The sequence below is a fragment of the Leuresthes tenuis genome, unplaced genomic scaffold, assembly GCF_036924035.1.
Source record: "Leuresthes tenuis unplaced genomic scaffold, fLeuTen1.0.hap1 SCAF_21, whole genome shotgun sequence".
In the NCBI taxonomy this organism is placed as follows: domain Eukaryota; kingdom Metazoa; phylum Chordata; class Actinopteri; order Atheriniformes; family Atherinopsidae; genus Leuresthes; species Leuresthes tenuis.
Window position 1 is genome coordinate 22,621,092 of NW_027325375.1, and position 18,610 is coordinate 22,639,701.

The 18,610-nt window shown below is 39.8% G+C and overlaps 1 protein-coding gene across 3 annotated transcripts in view; it reads left to right on the forward strand.

The window, feature by feature from the left end:
* The window catches only part of LOC140279914 (cell adhesion molecule DSCAM-like), a 79,876-nt gene that overhangs the window by 55,017 nt on the left and 6,249 nt on the right, over positions 1 to 18,610 (forward strand). For all 3 annotated transcript variants that reach the window (XM_072375140.1, XM_072375138.1, XM_072375139.1), the window contains exons 11-24: positions 1,139 to 1,318; positions 9,476 to 9,672; positions 10,859 to 10,955; positions 11,114 to 11,242; positions 11,501 to 11,668; positions 12,189 to 12,259; positions 12,748 to 12,991; positions 13,308 to 13,454; positions 15,096 to 15,251; positions 15,534 to 15,667; positions 16,005 to 16,158; positions 16,740 to 16,857; positions 18,152 to 18,315; positions 18,455 to 18,553. In XM_072375140.1, coding sequence (XP_072231241.1) covers positions 1,139 to 1,318; positions 9,476 to 9,672; positions 10,859 to 10,955; positions 11,114 to 11,242; positions 11,501 to 11,668; positions 12,189 to 12,259; positions 12,748 to 12,991; positions 13,308 to 13,454; positions 15,096 to 15,251; positions 15,534 to 15,667; positions 16,005 to 16,158; positions 16,740 to 16,857; positions 18,152 to 18,315; positions 18,455 to 18,553 — 2,058 coding nt within the window. The remainder of the gene's footprint in view (positions 1 to 1,138; positions 1,319 to 9,475; positions 9,673 to 10,858; positions 10,956 to 11,113; positions 11,243 to 11,500; positions 11,669 to 12,188; positions 12,260 to 12,747; positions 12,992 to 13,307; positions 13,455 to 15,095; positions 15,252 to 15,533; positions 15,668 to 16,004; positions 16,159 to 16,739; positions 16,858 to 18,151; positions 18,316 to 18,454; positions 18,554 to 18,610) is intronic.

Consider the following 18,610-nt stretch of genomic DNA (forward strand, 5'->3'; position numbering starts at 1 on the left):
GATAATCTTTTTGCAAATGTCAGCATAGCAAACTTATGTCCACAGCCTTGAGGTTGAATGCATAAAAACGCCCACCTCAAATCCAAACAAGCACTGTCAGATGAAAAAACCCATCAGTGAGAGCTGTTCTGGCTGGACAAAAAAGTTTGTGTATTTTTAAAATGCCATAGGATGATTATTGTTGTTTTTTATTTGAATATCAACCACTTAACTTCCATATTGTGCACATAGTGAGCTCAGATAATTTTGGGTTCCTGATTAAAAACAAAATGGTAACAATGTTGGTGTGTTTTAATGATAAAAGAAAGAACTGCATCATGACTTTACTTATAATTTTTGGATGAAATGATGGTACAGTAGATAGCACACTTGCCCTACAACAAAAAGGTTCCTGGTTTGAGCTTGTGTGGGGTTTTGCTGCATGCATGTTAGGTGCAGGCCACAGTGTACACTGACTCACATCTCATATGAGTTGGGAGAAACTCCAGCCCTGCAGCCCTGAGAAGGACAGAGCTGGTATAGAGAATGGATGGGTGGTAAATACAGGGCAAGATGACACATATCTTTTGTGGGATAGGGAGAAGGCATTATTTGAGGATTTATAAATGTGATTTTTGAATATTCATCACACAGAACCTAATTTCCTCATAAACAGATCAATTGTAATAATACGATCAAAAGGAAGAAAGAAAACGCTAAACAGAGATAAATATGTTTGTTTACAGAGTTTTGTACAGAATGCAAATGATGAAAGTGTCATAGATTTCTGTTTTAGCGCAATCATTCAGCTTCATTTTGGTATAGCCACTCAGAGCACATGTTGTAGCTGCATACGTGGGTTCTCACAAAGCATGGCAGATCACAACATTTTCCTAAATATGTTGCTTTTGCTCATAAATGTTGGATTTGTCACACTCTCCTCCCAAAGTTTCCTGCAAGCCTTAGTTTAAGACTGTTTCAGGTGGGCCATCATCTCCATTAAGGCCATTAATTAGTTCCAGTTATAAAGACAGAACTATCTGTGAATGTTTCAGTCATTTTGGTGAAGATACTTAGAATATTAACTAAACAGTGCAGGCATTTCTTAACTGTATGTTGGTCTAACAATAATAAACACCCACTATGTTTTCTGTGACAGGCGCAGGGGTCCCTCAGTTCAAACCCATTGCTCTCAACTCAGGCTTTCGGATCGAGGTGCTGGTTAATGGCTCATTGCTCATCAAGCATGTTCTGGAAGAGGACAGTGGCTTCTACCTGTGTAGAGTCAGCAATGATGTTGGGGCTGATGTCAGCAAGTCCATGTATCTGAATGTCAAAAGTAAGTCTCATGGCCAAACACCACCTATCCGATCTTACAAAAAATGCTTCTTTTTTTTTTACTTTTCTGTTTGCATTTTTAGGCTGCTAACATTGTAACATTGAAGTAAAAAGATTTTGACGAAAAACAAAAGGATTAAACAAACTGAACTGGGCTTGGCCTTGTGTTTGACAGTCAGGCCACCAACAAAATGCAATCATGGTTCTCGCCCTTTGCTTTCTGCCCGAATGAATGCCACGGAAGAAACACACACACACACACACACAGCCACTGCTTCTCTTAGTGAAAGTACAGCATTCATCTGCTGCGTAGCCAAGGACTTAGCTCCCCTCCATTAAGTCCTGAATTCTGCATACAGGCAAGAACTGCCATGTGGAAAAGAGGGCTGAGGACTGCAGGAGGAGAGGTTGGAGGAGGAATGAGTAGTCCATGTTGGTTCTCCTGCCTGCATCCTTGTGGGTTCTCTCTTGTCCTTACTCCTTCCCTTTCTTTATAACAAATTTATCTTCTTCTTGATTTTTGTGTGTATTTGCTGAGGCAGTCTATCTTTATGGAAGGCTATCATGATCACACCATGCACAAATAGAACGCATTTATCTTTTTTTAGTTTTAATCTACAGAATTTACAAATGTAAACTGTTTTGTTTGCTGAGATGCCCGTAGTTCACTAAACACATTCCAGACATTTCATAGAGAAGTGAGATTTCTTACTGCTCTGTGCATTTATCTAAAGTACTTAATATGGATACAAGCCTGTTCAAGTTGAAAGAGCATTTAATAAACCATGAAAGTGATGCATGATTTATTTCCTTCTATCTTTGTGAAAATACAGAGATATTGAAAATGCACAAAAATGGAGATAAAACAGGTATTCAACTTATGGTGGTAACAACCATCTGACAATAGATTGTGATACACTGTACATCTTGATTTTACAGAAATATTCAGTTTGTCTGTGTTCACAGCCATCTTCAGCTGGTCTATTGTGGCTGGATGCTCGTTTTGATCAGTCATTCCTTGATGAGGCTTATGCACCTGCGGCTCTTATCAAGCACCCTGCTAAGTCTCTCACTGGCTAAAACCCCTTTATGGCCCCTCCTGTCTGACTGCAGCTGATCAGGCTCCCTTACAGACCAACACACATGAACAAAGACACAGAAATTTTACAAATAAATATTTATAACTCTTTGTTAGAAAAAGTATTTTCTAAAACTTAGTCACTTTTAGAGGACACGCTAACTCCTCACTCAAGGACAAGTTCATTTCTAGCCTTGTCAGTGCTTCTCATGCTTTTCTGTCTCCCAGCTAAGGAGTACATTATACAGTCTGTGGGTCAATCCTAATGTTAGATCAGTCATAGATTGTACAGAAGGTGTGCCTTAGTCGAGCCTGTGGCCTATGGGATGCATTGTATAAGCAGTAATACAGATAATTTAGCATGCAGATGTATTTCATTGTCATTTGATTAAGAAGCAAGAAGGTCACTGGTTCATTTCTTAATTTTGACTGTATATATAGACTGTGACGTTTGCATGTTCTCCATGTGACTGTGTAGGTTTTCTCCAGATACTCTGACTTCCTTCCACAGTCAGAAAGAACATGCATGTTAGGGTAACTGGTGATTCTAAACTGTTAATAGATATAAGTGTGTGCAAACATGGTTGTTTATCTCTGTAATGGACTGGTAACCTGCCTGGTGGCATAAATAATCCTGTGTACAAACACCAAATCTTGATCACAAGCTTAATTTTGGTTTTATTTCATTACAGTACTGTAGATTTCTGATTGACCTTGACTTTCAAGTTTTGTGTTTATTGTCTTTTTTTGTAGAGTCTATTCTGCTGCTTATAGAGAGTTGACTTTTGTCAACTGAAACTTTTCATGGCTTTATATTATAAACAGATTCATCAGCAATGAAAATCATCCTTAGCTGCGGCTAATCTGATCTGAAAATATCAGGAGCTGGCTTATATTGTGCATGTTGCTGCAATAAACTAAAGAAAACAAGGCTGTGAAAGATTACAGGTAGGAGTAAGAAACGTTGTTTGTACAAAGCAGTCAAAAGAATCCACTGTAGCTGTTGTCACTCTGAGGAGGCAACTGCAAACACCCCACACAACCTTTCATTAGTGAAACTGACTTTTTCTATCAACCACATTATTGAGGATGTGTCAAAAACACCTTTTCATATCACAGATTACTGATCTTTGTCTTCTGCTGTTTTGTCATCATTGTGCATCTGTCTGCAGTCCCTCAGGTGCTTGCTCTGCTCCAGTGGTATCTTGCTGTTGTGATACTTCTGCTGTCCTGATTTCTGGCTCCGCTCTGTAGTGGCCTGGATCTCCAGGGGAGCCATACCTCATCCTACCTCCCCTGTGTGTGGATTGTGATGTGTGTGTGTGTGTGTGTGTGTGTGTGTGTGTGTGTGTGTGTGTGTGTGCATTCAGACAATGAGCTCATTAACCCTTAAAGCTTCTCCCTGTGCTTTACAGGTACAATGTAGTCCACTATAACATCTAAGGCTTTGATGTTCAGTACACTGTGTTCTTTTTTAATGTTGTTTATTCAGGCCTGCTTGCACCACTTGAGCAGTGGTGGCTACTTAAGAGGCTTAGAAGCCAATTAGGGAGGCACACAAGCTGATGCATGCTGAAGCACTCACGTGACGGATAGTGTGATCTTCACTGTGTGTTATTGGCTGTTCAGATGATTCAGTACACATACAGTAAAAAAATCAATAGAGTGAATGAGAACTATGAGATGTATGAAACAGGCACATATACACATACGCTTATGATCTTGTCAGGTTGTGTATGGGATGCAGGTGAGCAAACAAGTGCACACAAAGACATCCATTTCACAAAAGGCAGCACCTTTTAATGTAAATACACAGATACGGTGCAGCCATTACTAAAGAATAATGGACCAGACGGCTAATGTAGTGCTTTAGATAGATCCTATTCTGCCAGGCTATTGTGGTGGACTCCCCAGGAAATGAATTGCAGCTATTGTGATGTCATAACTTGGCACTTTCATTGTTATGAGTGTCTGTGCATAGGCTAATGTCTGGTCATAATACACCATGCATCATCCAGCATCCAACACCATCACTGCACTCACAGCCAGCAGAAATTGTTTGCCCTTCCTGCATCAGGATTAAACCGTTCGCATCTGCAAGTAAGCACTTTTGTTTATATTTATTTTTCCTGCACAAGCTTCCTTATTGCAGTAGTAATCAGTTTTTATTCTGTCTTGACACTGGTTGCAGGTGGAGGCTTAGACAAATGATTTTGATGCAATTTTCAGTCAAGCATCTCTACAGTACTTCCAAAACAGATGCAATTCAGACAGTTCATTACCAATGCACAGTGGATGCTATCAGAGTCAGTCAACAGCCACTCAATATTTATCAGGGCCAATTAAGACCAATCAAGCCTGCTAGACATCATAATGTCTGAAGATGGCGAAGAGGGCAGGATGTATAATGAGGCTTCACTGAAGAGTCTTGCTAAATGGTATTATGGTCACCAAGAAGTCCCACAACAACATTATCCTTCAAAGAACAATACCGAAGTCCCTTTTTTTGTTTATTCTGCCCATTTCTTTCACCTTATTTACTTATCTGCAATCAGCCTTCCTCTGTACAGTGGTCCGCCCAGACTGCAGGAGTATATTTCCTATCATGATCCATGTCCAAGCCAATTGTGCAGCTAAGGGAATTATTTCAGTACATTGCAGGCGGCCAGTGAACCAGTCATCTATGTGCGATCTGTGTGCTCTTCCCCTCCCCCAGCCCCCAACCAGGCAGTCTCTACCCCAGCTTCTACTTACAGTCTGCCCTCAGGGTGAGAAGCTAGATGCATTTCAGTTTGTGTTGTCCAGGACTGCCACTATTGGTACTATGGCGCTTGGGTGCCCTGTGTACCTGTGTAGGATTCAGACCAGAGCCCTGATGCTCTCAATAGACATGATACTCAGATGATGGCCAAGCTTTTTTATAGAGGAAAAAGTGACATACCAAAGGATCTCTTTTGATGAAGTTTAATCACATGATGTAACATATATAGAAGAAAAAACTTTCTTGTGGTCAATGTAGTTATTAATTTATTAATTGGTCAAAAAGATACAGCACTCACATAGCTGTACTTAATCAACAGAAAATTTAAATGATGTATGAGTTCAGCACAAATATCAGGATATTTATAGCAACAGAAATGTCACTATCAGTTCAGTGAATGAAAAATGAAAGATCCCTAAAATTATTGCCTCATTTCATTGTTCAACTTCTTAAGAGTGGCTTGATGTTTCTGTCCTTTTGTCACTAATAACAATTAATCCAACTCAAATGATGCTGAAATAAATGTCATCCATTTCCATCACCTCTTACATCCTATTGAACCTCTAAGATGGTGTCAGTTCTTTCTTTCTTTGATCAGAATGAATAGCCTCACACTGAATTAGCCATTCACCTATAATTATGTGTGATTATGACACTATTTAGTTCCATTTGTTTCCCACATCACGGACACCACCAGTTAAAGGCATTAGAAACCTTTTCTTTTGGTATTGTTTCTTTTTTTATTTCTGCAATGCGACATTCAGGGTGTGATTGTGTAATCATTATACTCCCTTGGAAATCAATGGCAGGTCCATTTTCTATTCCTGGCTACTAGAAATGGCCCTTTTTGTAAGAGTGGAGTCTGGAGAGAAAGAAGAAGGAAGACAGGGAGGCGAGGTAGGAAGAGGAGAGACTGTCCGATGCTGGTTGGCATGGTAACCTGGCCAGGTGAAAGGGAGCCTGGGAGAAGAGAGGGAGGAAGGGAGGGAGAAGGGGGGGTCTTTTGTCTCAGGGGAGTAGCCTATCAGCAGTCAGCCTATCCCCCACAATCCCCTGCAGGCTTAAGCGTATCATCACTGCCCTCTGGGTTGCTGTGGAGGAACAGGGCTCCCTTCACCTCAACATAAAAGACACATTGCACTCTGCAGTAAACATATAGTGCATGCTCTTTCTTCTTTAGTTTATTTAAAGCTTTAATGCTGATATTTCCCTGTGCTCTCCCTCTAAAACATATCACTTCTGTGCTTCCACTAAAGGGGAGCAGAGAGCACGTCTGGTTACATTACGACTGTTCATGTTTAGTTATGTATGTATTGATTCAGCGTGTTTACACATTCACATAAATAAACAATTCAATATTTTCCAGATATGTGCATGAATATAACAGCTAGATCTACCTGAAAAAAATAAATATCAATAGGAAGAAAAACTCATGAAAATGCATGACTACTTAGGCAGCAGACTCTATTTCCTCTGTCTCACTTCTCTCTTTCTTGCCTTCTTTCTTTTCTTAAACTTTCTTTTCTCTTCTGTCTGTTGTCCTGTCACCATTGTTCTCCTGGATAGAAGAAGAAATATATCAACACAATAATTGCAGGGACCAAAGTGTGCTTCAGGGCCATCTCAGCTGAGCTACTCGCACACACAAAGACATACATTCACTAAGTATAGACCCATGCATCTCCCCCAGTGAAGGAGAGACAGCCTGTTCGATGGTTTAATTTTTTTATTTGATCCAGCTTCCTTAAAATCTATGTATATCCAAAAGAATATGCAAAAATTAACAAGCAATGACAAAACAGACTGCTCTGTAAAAGGAAAAAAAGAAGTCTTAACACTGGATAAGGCACAATAGTTACAAAGAAGAAGTAGAGTTAAATAGATACAATTTAATAAATAAATGTAATGTTAAAAAAAAAATCTCTTTGAGAATAAGAGGAGTATTTTGTTGTTTGCTCTATCTCTGGCTACCATCTTTCCCATCAGGTTTTTCATTGTCAATTCATTTAACACACATGTTGATAGTTTGTAGGCCCATCTATGAAATTTGGGTGGTTGCATCTTTCGATTGCTTGGATAAATCATATTTGGTCGTGACTAGGGCAAAAAAACAAATGCACATGTATACATATGTGTTTGTATTTATTAGCTTTTCTAATCATAAATGTTTCCCTTAGTGACCTTGGGATTATCATTTCTGTGATGTGCTTGTTGTGCATCAAAAACCAATACAATTTCAGATGTTAGTAACCCCAAAAAACTGTCCCTATTCTAGTTGGGAGTGCTGGGTGTTTAATTTGTGCAGCTTGTCAGGGGTGTAATATACTCTCTGAATTATATTGTATCGCATCATTTTAGAGTTACAAGAAAAGTGCTGACTATCCTTACATTGTGTTACCCACTTCCCATCTTCAGATACAGTGTGTTTTACTTTAATTCGGTTTATATAAATGCATCTGTCTGGCCTTGAAAAGATTGCCATGACAGCTGTCTCTTTTCACAGGATTAACTTTTTTGCATCTGTCCAGCTACTATCAGCTGTAAGAAGTAGATTTTCTTTTCCCACAACTTCTTATCAATAAATTACTTAATTAAGACTTTTCTTTCAAAAGTGCACCAAACTAAAGAGCTGTATTAGATTGTCTTTAGTAGTATGGAAAAGCAGCTGCTCTGACAGCTCAAAAGACACCCCTAACGCATCTTTCTTTGCTAAAACTACTGGTAGGTGATTGATGCATTTTCTACTTTTTTTTAACTTAGTTATCAGTAAAATCAACGGTAATATGTTAAAAATTGTTGTTGCAATGTAGTTTTTCTCACATCCACATTTATCTGATACAAAACTGTCGGATCTGTCCAAATCCCTGATGCTGAATCATCTGTAGTTTGTTGTATGCACATCAAGTGCACTTCTCATAGGCAGAGCGGTCTCAGTCTCTTCACCATCCTTACATTTTGGCACCTACCAAAGTATCCCACTCTGCCAGGGGTGTCAACAACACCACCCTGTGTCACCTTTGAGTCACTTACATGGAAAAATAAGAGGACCATGCTCTAAAATAACAACATTTACATTAAACCCAAGCAGCTATTTCTTTCCAAATGTGTCTCACAAAAAATTTATACATGTCATGCAAAATGTATTAGCGTTCTTTTCTATAGCCGAGCCCCAAATGGCAGCGGAGTGAATAAGAGATGAGGCTTAAATGTTTGCCGCCACCTGCCTGACACTTTCCATCACATCAGCAGAATCACGCTTAGTGCGTTTGTGTGTGTGAGAGACAGAGAAAAAGTGAGCATACATGTTTGTGTGCATGCATGAGCCTTCTTATGTTCCTCTTGGTGTGAGTTTGTGTGAGCATCTGGGAGCAGAGGGTTGTTATACACTCTGCTGTGGGTGTAATGAGCCATGCATGTCGTTAGTGTGCGTTAAGTGTGGTGTCTTTAGAGAGTTGTTAGAGCATCGGTGTACAATTTAGGGCCCTCAGATATAAGATACACACTTGAACCACATGTTTCCTTCAACACAACATTAAAGGAGGATCTATGTTGAATCCTACCAATGCATAAGACATGTAGGGTGCAAATTGTTACAACATTACATGCCATGTTTTTTTGATTAAGATTATAGTTAAGAAGTCATTTACATTTTCTGTGGAGATTTGGTGCCGTGTCAGATAACCAAAAGAAGCAGTGATTTAAAATAAAAAACAAGGAGAGCATTAGTACAAAAATGTTTAATGCAAAAAGAGATCCACTAGGTTCAAGGTTGGATGATAGAATACAGCATTATGAAAAGGAATCTGTATAACTGTATCAATTAGTGGATTTTAACTTGGTGGAAATGTTTCATTGTGGAAATTCATTTGAGAAATGCCCCTTTTCTCTATAATTTATGAGATTTCCTCAATAGAATTTATAATTCTACCTTTAATGACCCAGTTGACTTTCAATATTGAGCCAATCACATGCCAACAACCGAGAAAGGGTGTGACTAAAGAAGTAACGTTACATACAGAAAGCATTGTGGTCATTTCATTAGGTGGCTTTAGGGGAATGTGATTATTAAATAAATACAGGATGATGAAATACAGTCTTGTATGAAATAAAACCCCAAAAGTCGTGGAGTTTCTAAATTGAATAAAATATATTTGTATGTAATTTAACACTATATTAGATTTAAGTTTCCCAGTGCTTTGCTGATACTCTTCCTTTAAGCAACATAAAGCTCGTAACTCGACTCATATTCGGCCACAGTGTCATCTGTGAAATGAATCTAACAAAATATTGTCTTCCACCACACTTTATTTTCACCTTAGTTCCTGCCATGATCACATCCTACCCCAACACCACGCTAGCTACGCAGGGGGAGGAGAAGAAGATGAGCTGCACTGCACAGGGAGAGAAACCCATCATGGTGCGCTGGGAGAAGGAGGAACGCATAATCAACCCCGAGACCAGCCGCTATGTGGTTTCTGTCAAGGAGGTGGGCGATGAAGTCATCTCCACGCTGCAGGTAGGAAGCTGTGCTCACAGGCGTATAGTCTGAAGCTTTGAGCTTGATATATATGGTGGCATGCGGCAAATATGGCAAAGTGCTCACTCAAAGTAAATGTTTATAACACAGGGTGTTTATTCTTTACTGGATGGGCCGGTAAAAAATAAATGGCCAGAAATTAAAATCATAACGACCTCTCCAGGCACCACTACACCACTGAGTATATGACATATACAAGCAAGTGATTTCCTCCCATTTTTCATCTCAATCTGTCGTACCTAAAGATAGTTTATATAAAGACCAGATGGTACATACAGTCTGTGTAGCAAGGTAAGTAAAAAAGATTCCACAACAATGTTATTTTTCTGTACTACAACATACTCTCACTTTGTCAGATATATCCATCTCTTAAATATATGAAGGTCACAAAATAGCTTTGTCAGTTCGTGTCAACTCGCACTTTTCTAAATGCTTATTTTTCTTCCCCCGGCTTTTAGATATTGTTGTTTTCTTTTTGTCAAAGAGGAATATAAGTGGAAAAAAAAACTTAAATATTTCATGAAACCAACAATTATTTATCAAGTGACGGTTCAGAAACCAACTTTACCATTTTGACCTGAATGATTAGCAACTGAGGACAGATATGTACTTGATCTGCAAGGCGCTAATCAAGGGTTTGTGTTAGATATAAGTAACCAGAAAAGGGATAAAAAGATTGATTTTTTTATTTCTTCTTTTAGTATTATAGCTAATTCAGAAATGTTTGTCTCCCATTTCCATATTACAACTTGCATTGGGATCAGTGCACTACATTTTTAACTTATAAAGTTTATATAGTACATTCATAGAAACTGATCACAATATGTTTGCCATTTATCTAAAAAGAAGGCATTTTAAATGGAATGTTGATTTGGAAAATAAGAAAGGAAAAATTTGTCTTTAAGAGGACAGAGAAACTACATATGAATAGGGTATAATTTTTTACAAATTTGTGAAATACAATGAATTGCCTAATCACTGTGAAGCTCTCTCAGATTATAATTACAATAATTACATTTTGTGTTAGAAGGTTGACATGACATAGAGCTATGATTATCACTATTTTGTCCATTCACGATCACTAAGAGGCCAGCGGCCATCAATGGAATACTATCCTTCACACCAGTTAATTTCCGTCATTATCTCACCCCTCCGCATCCATCAGATCATGCCGACAGTGAGGGAGGACTCCGGCTTCTTCTCCTGCCATGCCATCAACTCATTCGGTGAAGACAGAGGAATCATCCAGCTCACAGTTCAAGGTACAACCACACCCAACTATACTGTTCAAAGAACAGAAAAATTGTAGATCCTGAACAGATCTTTTCAGCCCTCACACTGGTTGCTGTAGATGGCAATTTGTGATTCATGTTGTGTTGATAAATTTCAAAATAACAGTGTTATTCTTTGCGCCTTCTAGAGCCACCAGATCCTCCGGAGGTGGAGATCAGAGAGGTGAAGGACAGAACAATCGCATTGCGTTGGACTATGGGTTTTGATGGCAATAGCCCAATCACAGGCTTTGATATTGAGAGCAAAAACAAATCAGGTACATGAAAGCTCATTAAGATCCATGACTACATGGTGTGTTTGTAGTTTCCCACAGTGGACATTAGTTATTTCATATAGCACATCATAAAATCTGTATGCCAAAAATAAAAGAAGCAATTTGGGACATGTATAATTCCTGCATTCACTTGGTGTCAGCACTGTAATTTTAATAGCACTTGCCCTGATGCACTTAGCTTGATTTGACCTCTCCTCTGACTTCAGTAACCATAACAAACATTGGTCTTTCCCTGCACAGCCACCTGGGACACTGCTCAAAAGACCAAAGATGTCTCACCTCAGCTCAACCAGGCCACCATCATCGACCTGCACCCCTCCTCCACTTACAACATCCGCATGTTTGCCAAAAACCTCATTGGCAAGAGCGAGGCCAGCAATGAGCTCACCATCACCACTGACGAAGCAGGTGAGAATGAATAGCTGTGCCCTCCTGTCCACGAACACAAATACAGGCTGTGCTGTTTTCTGTACAGAATGACATCATGCATGTGGTTCTGTTTTTTAGAAGTACATAAATTCATAGTTGTAGTAAATCTGATTTGTTAGAGACATTAAGACATCTATCAGAGGTAAGCATGTGTGTTGAACAAAAGACAGGAGGCAAAAAGATGGAAATGAGCCCAGAGACATCAGCCCACTGGCTCTGTTGCATTATTGAACACATGCTGACCCTGTGCTAAAAGCAGAACTTTTCAATTAGCGGCCTCAGTAGTAAATGTCACACTACAGTCAATAGACTGAGGCTGAACCCCTTTTGCAAATTATGCCCCTATCCCATCATCAGACCCTTCTGTCAGCCCCCACAGAGCACTTCTTCTCACCCTCAGCAGCCACTAAGAAATACAACCATCGCATTTGTCCACAGAGTGACTTATTCTAATCTTTGAGAGTTTTGTAAGATGTGTATGTTGATGATCTGATCTCAGCTCCTGATGGACCACCTCAGGACGTGCAGCTGGAAGCCCTCTCCTCTCAGAGCATCCGAGTCTCGTGGAGGGTAAGTTCATTTGTTTGGAAACAGCATGTTGTCTAAGATTTCTCCTCCTGAATAACTGCAAGTCTTAAATTAACTTTGTGTACATGGTGACAGCATTTGTTGTCATTCAGTCTTGAATTGACTTCAGTGATTCAAATAATTTTACTTTCAACCAGTGGGCGCCACTGTTTGCACAATTTACCGTCAGTTTATCTGAGCACCAAACAGGATTTCCTAACCTGGACACATACTAAAGGAACTAGGCCTTTCTCTGTCTCCCCGTTCACTCCTGTGTTGGCCATGTTGATCATTCAGATCTGTTTGGTGATTATTCATTTTCCAATTCCAACAGAACATATCAGAATATGGATAGCAAAAGTGTTACAGAAAATTCTAGGTAAAATTGATAGGATTCTCTCTTAAGTCAGGTTTGTAGTAAACAGAGGCAGTGAGTGAAGAGGGTTATTCATCCCCATTGCCTCACATATTCTCTCTGATTCCTCTGCCAGGCACCTAAGAAGCACCTCCAGAATGGGGCCATCAAAGGCTACCAGGTGGGCTACAGGGAGTACAGTTCAGGTGGAAACTACCAGTTCAGTGTGATAAGCGTGGAGACCACAGGGGACAATGCAGAGAGCCTGGTGCTAGATAACCTGAAGAAGTTCACCCAGTATGGAGTTGTGGTGCAGGCCAGCAATAGTGCAGGAACAGGGCCGTCTTCAACAGAGGTGGCTGCTACCACATTGGAGGACGGTAAGAAAGAGAAGGTTTTTTCACACTGAGGCAAGTGTGCCTTCACCCACAATGTTAAATTTGTTTACCAAGAATTTTTGATACAAACAAAAATAAACATATCTAAGCATATCATACAATACAGATACTTTTGGAGTGTGCACAATACTGACACTGCTATAAGCATTCCAAATGAGGCAGAAAGCACAGTTTAATGTCAGACACATTTGTGAGGATCTATCACAACCTAGTGGACGTCCGAGGGTACTGCGGTGTATTGTCTGTCCTCTTGTGTCCTCTGAGGGTTTTCACAGTTTTCATGGTTCTCCTCCCTCAGTGCCGAGCCGCCCTCCAGAGAATGTCCAAGCCATCGCCACGTCTCCAGAGGTCATCTCCCTGTCCTGGCTGACGCCTCCCAAAGACGCTCTGAACGGCAACCTGCTGGGCTTCAGGGTCATCTACTGGGCCAACCTGCCTGATGGAGGTACATAAGTTTAAAAAAAAAAGACACAGATGAACATTTGATGGTGCCTAGAAATATGCGCTTTGCTATTGAGATGTGATTAAAAGCTGCTTGATTGCATTTTGGCAGGAGTAAAAGTAAATAAAACAATCATCATTGCATTTTGGAACCTGAGTAACATCTTCTGCTGAGCCATTGCATGGCTGTGTGGAAGTCAGACAACATGGCATGGCACTGTCACATGCCGGCTTTCTGTTTGTGGGATTGGTTATGACAGCGTGATTACCTTTGCCCCGTGCACTGTCACATCATGTCAGCTTCCCTTGATAGCGTGAACGCTTCAGTCATGACAGCCAGAGCTTGTTTGCATGGTAACAGTGGCCAAATACTCATGGTATAAATCAAACGGCTTACGTTAGATGCAAAGATAATATTCACGTTTCCTAGTACTTGGCATTTAGTATCTTTCATATATCTATGGCAATAAAACAGTTAATTGTTCCATACCCAATCAGTCCTGAACAAGTGCAGTTTGTCAGTATATTCTCACTGACCAGCAGAGGGAAATACAAGCCCTATCTAACTGCAGTGGTGCAGGCTGTCAGTTTTTTTTCAAGATCCCCACACTGATACCAATTTTCCATTTGTTTTCAATTAAGTAATGTACTGTAAATGCGATTAACAGAAGACCATGCAACATTTAATTTAATTCTATTGCTTTCCAGGAATTCCCTCTCCCAGAAACAAAAGTGACAGTTTTGTCAGAGCAACAATCCAATTACCTAAACTCCTCATTTGACAAGACAAATATGACAAAGGAAAGCAGCAAATCATCACAGCATCTGCAAAAGTTTAACTTTTTTGTTTGGAAAATGTTTCAATTAATCAAGTAATTATTTATAGTTACATGTAAAACATAATTTACTTAACATTGCAGAAATCCCCCAAAAAATTACTAAAATTCCGCATTGAGTTGTCTGTTTATCCTTTACTTGGATGGCAAAGGCAGTAACTGTCTATCAATAGATAAGGAAACTCACATAAACATATACAGCCTGGCATGAAGAGTACGTTTACTGAATTGTAAAACATGCTATTATAATTCTGTGCATTTCAGTTGCTCAATTGAAGTAAAAAATGACAGAATGCAGCTAGTCATCTGCTGAGAACCTCTGAAGTGAAGTTATAAGAGTGAAATCAGGGGAGGACAACATTGTGACAAGGGGATGAAGGCACTGAGCAGTGACATAGTGAGACATCATTCATTCAGGAGATAACAGGTTGCCTATCAAGGCCTACCTCAACAGCAGACCTTGGATGCAGGACTGTTTAAACTTTGTGATTGAATACTGAATCATATCCAAGGCTGTGATATGACACCTCTGAGCCAGGCACTTACCTTTTTATATGGGATCTTCTGTGTGATATATTAGTCACATGTTTGGAAGAGTGGCGGCCTGTGATATTACTACACATTAAGGGACTTGCAGTGGAAAAGGCTTTTTGACCTGAGTTTAAATCTTACAGTACTGATGTTCTAACTTTTTAAGTAGGTTTTCATATCCTGTTGTGGATGCATGATTCAGCAGATGTGTGCAGTCCTGGACTGCTATTTGCTTGGTCATTTCATCTCTCACTTTCTTCTCCCTTTCCGTCCTTTAGAGCTTGGAGAGATCAGGAACGTGACAACCTCGAAGCCCTCTCTGGAGCTGGATGGGCTGGAGAAATACACCAACTATAGCATCCAGGTGTTGGCCTTCACCAGAGCTGGTGATGGTGTTCGCAGTGAACAGATTTACACCCGCACCAAGGAGGACGGTAAGAAGATTCATCTGACCTTTCACAAAGAAAATGAATGAAAATAAACATGAGAGAGCTGTCAGATTACTCTTGTCAAAACAAACCTTTTTTGATTTACTGAGATGTAAAGATTTGTACTTGAATCCAAATTTGATTCACGGAATGTCAGTGTCTCTCCTCTTTACATTAAATGTCAGCATCGCCGATGTTTTCTAATGTTACAAAAATGATCCGACATCTTATCTTGTGAGTAATGATGCTGGTGGAATTTATTGCAACCAATTCCTGTTGTGCTTTCAGTTCCCGGGCCTCCGGCTGGTGTGAAGGCAGCAGCTGCTTCCAACTCAGTGGTGTTTGTGTCCTGGCTTCCTCCGCTCAAAGTTAACGGCATCATCAGAAAATACACTGTTTTCTGCTCCAACCCACACCCTACGGTAAAACACACACACACACACACAAATACAACACTTTTATTTTGCTTCCAGTGATCTTAGTGGGCTCACATTGGTTATGAAGCAGTTTAAAGCAGATGACAACAATAGTGTTTGTATCTTATATTCTAACTCAGTTTAGTTCCCCTCATCTCATCACAGCATCTTTTTTGGGGTTGACAACTTATAGGAATCATTTTTCAGTATTCAGAACTTTTTTTACCTTTGAATCAATAAGAAAAAAATGAGAACATCATCACCATCAACTTATACTACAATTAAGTTAAGATGGAAAAATAATTTGCTGCATTCTGAATGTCCCTTGCCTCCTCTTCTCTAGGTGAGTAGTGAGTTTGAGGCAGCACCCGATGTGTTCTTCTATCGCATCCCCAACCTGAGCAGGAACCGTCAGTACAGTATTTGGGTGGTGGCCGTCACTGCTGCAGGCCGTGGCAACGCCAGCGAGATCATCACTGTCAAACCCATGGCTGAGGGTAAAGCTTCTCTCACTTGTATGGCACCGTTGTTCAGTAAAATTATGTTAAAGCTTTGCCAGTTTGTCATAGCTCAGTGTTCTCTGAGCTGAATTCAAACAGGGTCCCCTGTTGGGGCCCCATCTGGCTGGTCTCAGTATCTCCTCATAAGAAGACAAGTATCAGAGCATCATCTGAATGCAAATTACTAAAAACACATGGCCGTGTCAACACTTTACATGCTTGTTTAGAGCTGATAAGCAGATTGCATATGCTGATAGATCCTGTGGTGTCTGGAGTCAGGACCCACAGCTCCTATCAGGACATTCACATCCTGCCAGAGATTCAGGTGATGGATGTCCTCTCCTCCCTGCTCCATTGTTCAGATACAGACAAAACACCATCACACTGTGGCCCACCGAGTCTACGGCCTTGACTCAGTTAGCTCTAGGGTTAGAGTGTAGAAAATACAAAAGATTTTATAAATTAAGAGTTATAAAGAACTTATACTAACCAGGTGATGCTAATCATTTCTCTATCATCCATTCAGCATAACGTTTCTTATCTGTTGCTTGACGAAAAATGTGTATTTAATTTTGCAGCTCCGGCTCGAATCCTGACCTTCAACAGGACAGTTACAACCCCCTGGATGAGAGACATCGTGTTGCCTTGTAAGGCTGTTGGTGATCCATCCCCAACCATCAAGTGGCTGAAGGAGATGTGAGTAAAATTTGAAAACCGTACAAACACAGTGTGGTTTCTTACACAAACCCAATTGTGAAAAAAAGCTGGGACACTGTGAAAAGTTTCAGTTAAAACAGAATGCAATGATTTGCAAATATTTCATTAACAGTAGAGCACAGATAAAAAATACATCTAATGTTGAAAATTAGACATTTTACCGTTTCATGAAATGATCATCTTGAATTTGATGACATCAACAAATAAACGTCAAATAAACATGGCTGGAAAACAAAAAATTAGCAGCTAAAGCAATATGTAGGTTAATTAACAACAGTTAAGTAACATAATTATTCAATTATTTAAAAAAAAGATCACCATAGTGAAGTAGAGTGAAAAGTTAAACATGGCAGAGGTTCAGCAATCTGCTAAAAGAACTGCATCTGCAAACTGCAGCACAATTTCAAAATAATGTTTTGTTGAGTGTCTGCTATATGTCGAGCCACACCTAAGATGATGTTCTGTCGTGACAGATGAAAAGTTTTTCTAATTTTGACTCTAATTCATTTTGAATGTCTGTGGCGCTCAGGCAGCACTATAGAAAAAACAGATTGGATCCTGTCCTGGAATGTCCCTGCATGGGTTCAGGAACACCTCCAGATATCATTGTGAACATGATCCAGAAACACTGCCATCCTCTCTGGTACAAAGCTCATTTAAAATGGACTGAGGCAAAGGGACACAATGTTCTGTGGTCAAACAAATTAAAATGTTTAATTATTTTTGAAAATCACAAACATTACATCCTCTGGATCATAGAAAAGAGGGACCATCTGGCTTGTTAGCAGCTCTAGGTTCAAAAGCCTGCTTTTCTGATATCTGTACATTAGTGCCTATGAAACTTGCAACTTCCACATCAGGAAAGGAATTATCAGTGCTGAAAGGTTTATACAAGTTTTAGAGTAACATATATTCCAATCAACGCAAAGTCGTATATGATATAGCTCATATCAGACAAGAATGGGACATCATTCCTCTCCCAAAGGTCCTCAGTAATGTGAGACAAAGGTCAAAAATAGAGGATGCTACCCAGTGGTAAATATGGCCCTTTCCCTACTTTTTTGAGATTTCACAAAATAGTAAAATGTCTCATTTTCAACATTTGATATGTTTTCTATGTTCTAGTATGAATAAAACATCTGTTTGAGATATACACATCACTACACTCTCAAATTTTACATTATCCCAGCTTCTTTGGAATTGAATTAATATATGAAAACGCATTTTTTTTTCTCAAACCAGTAGGCTAACTATTAACACATTTGTATGACAGCAATGGAACCCCTGCACCCGTTGTGATTGACAGCAGACGTAGTGTCCATGGAAACGGTAGCCTTGTTATCCGTACAGTAAAAGCAGAGGATTCTGGGAACTACACTTGTGTTGCCAGTAATAGCTTTGGGTCAGACAAGATCGTTCTCAATCTGCAAGTTCAAGGTAAGACTTAAACCATGACGTTAAACGTTTCTGTTCCATCCCTCACTGACACTGGCTGTAAATGATCTTTTCATGTCTAGATTCTTCTCTGAAATCAATTTTTGTTTTTTATGTGCTTTATCTGTTTTCTTTCCTGCAGTTCCACCTGACCAGCCTCGCCTCACTGTGACCAAGACAACCACCACATCTATCACCCTCTCCTGGATCCCTGGAGATAACGGAGGCAGCTCCATAAGAGGTCAGACAAATTCTGATAATTCGTTTTCAAAATCCAGATTCAACCAGATGACTGACA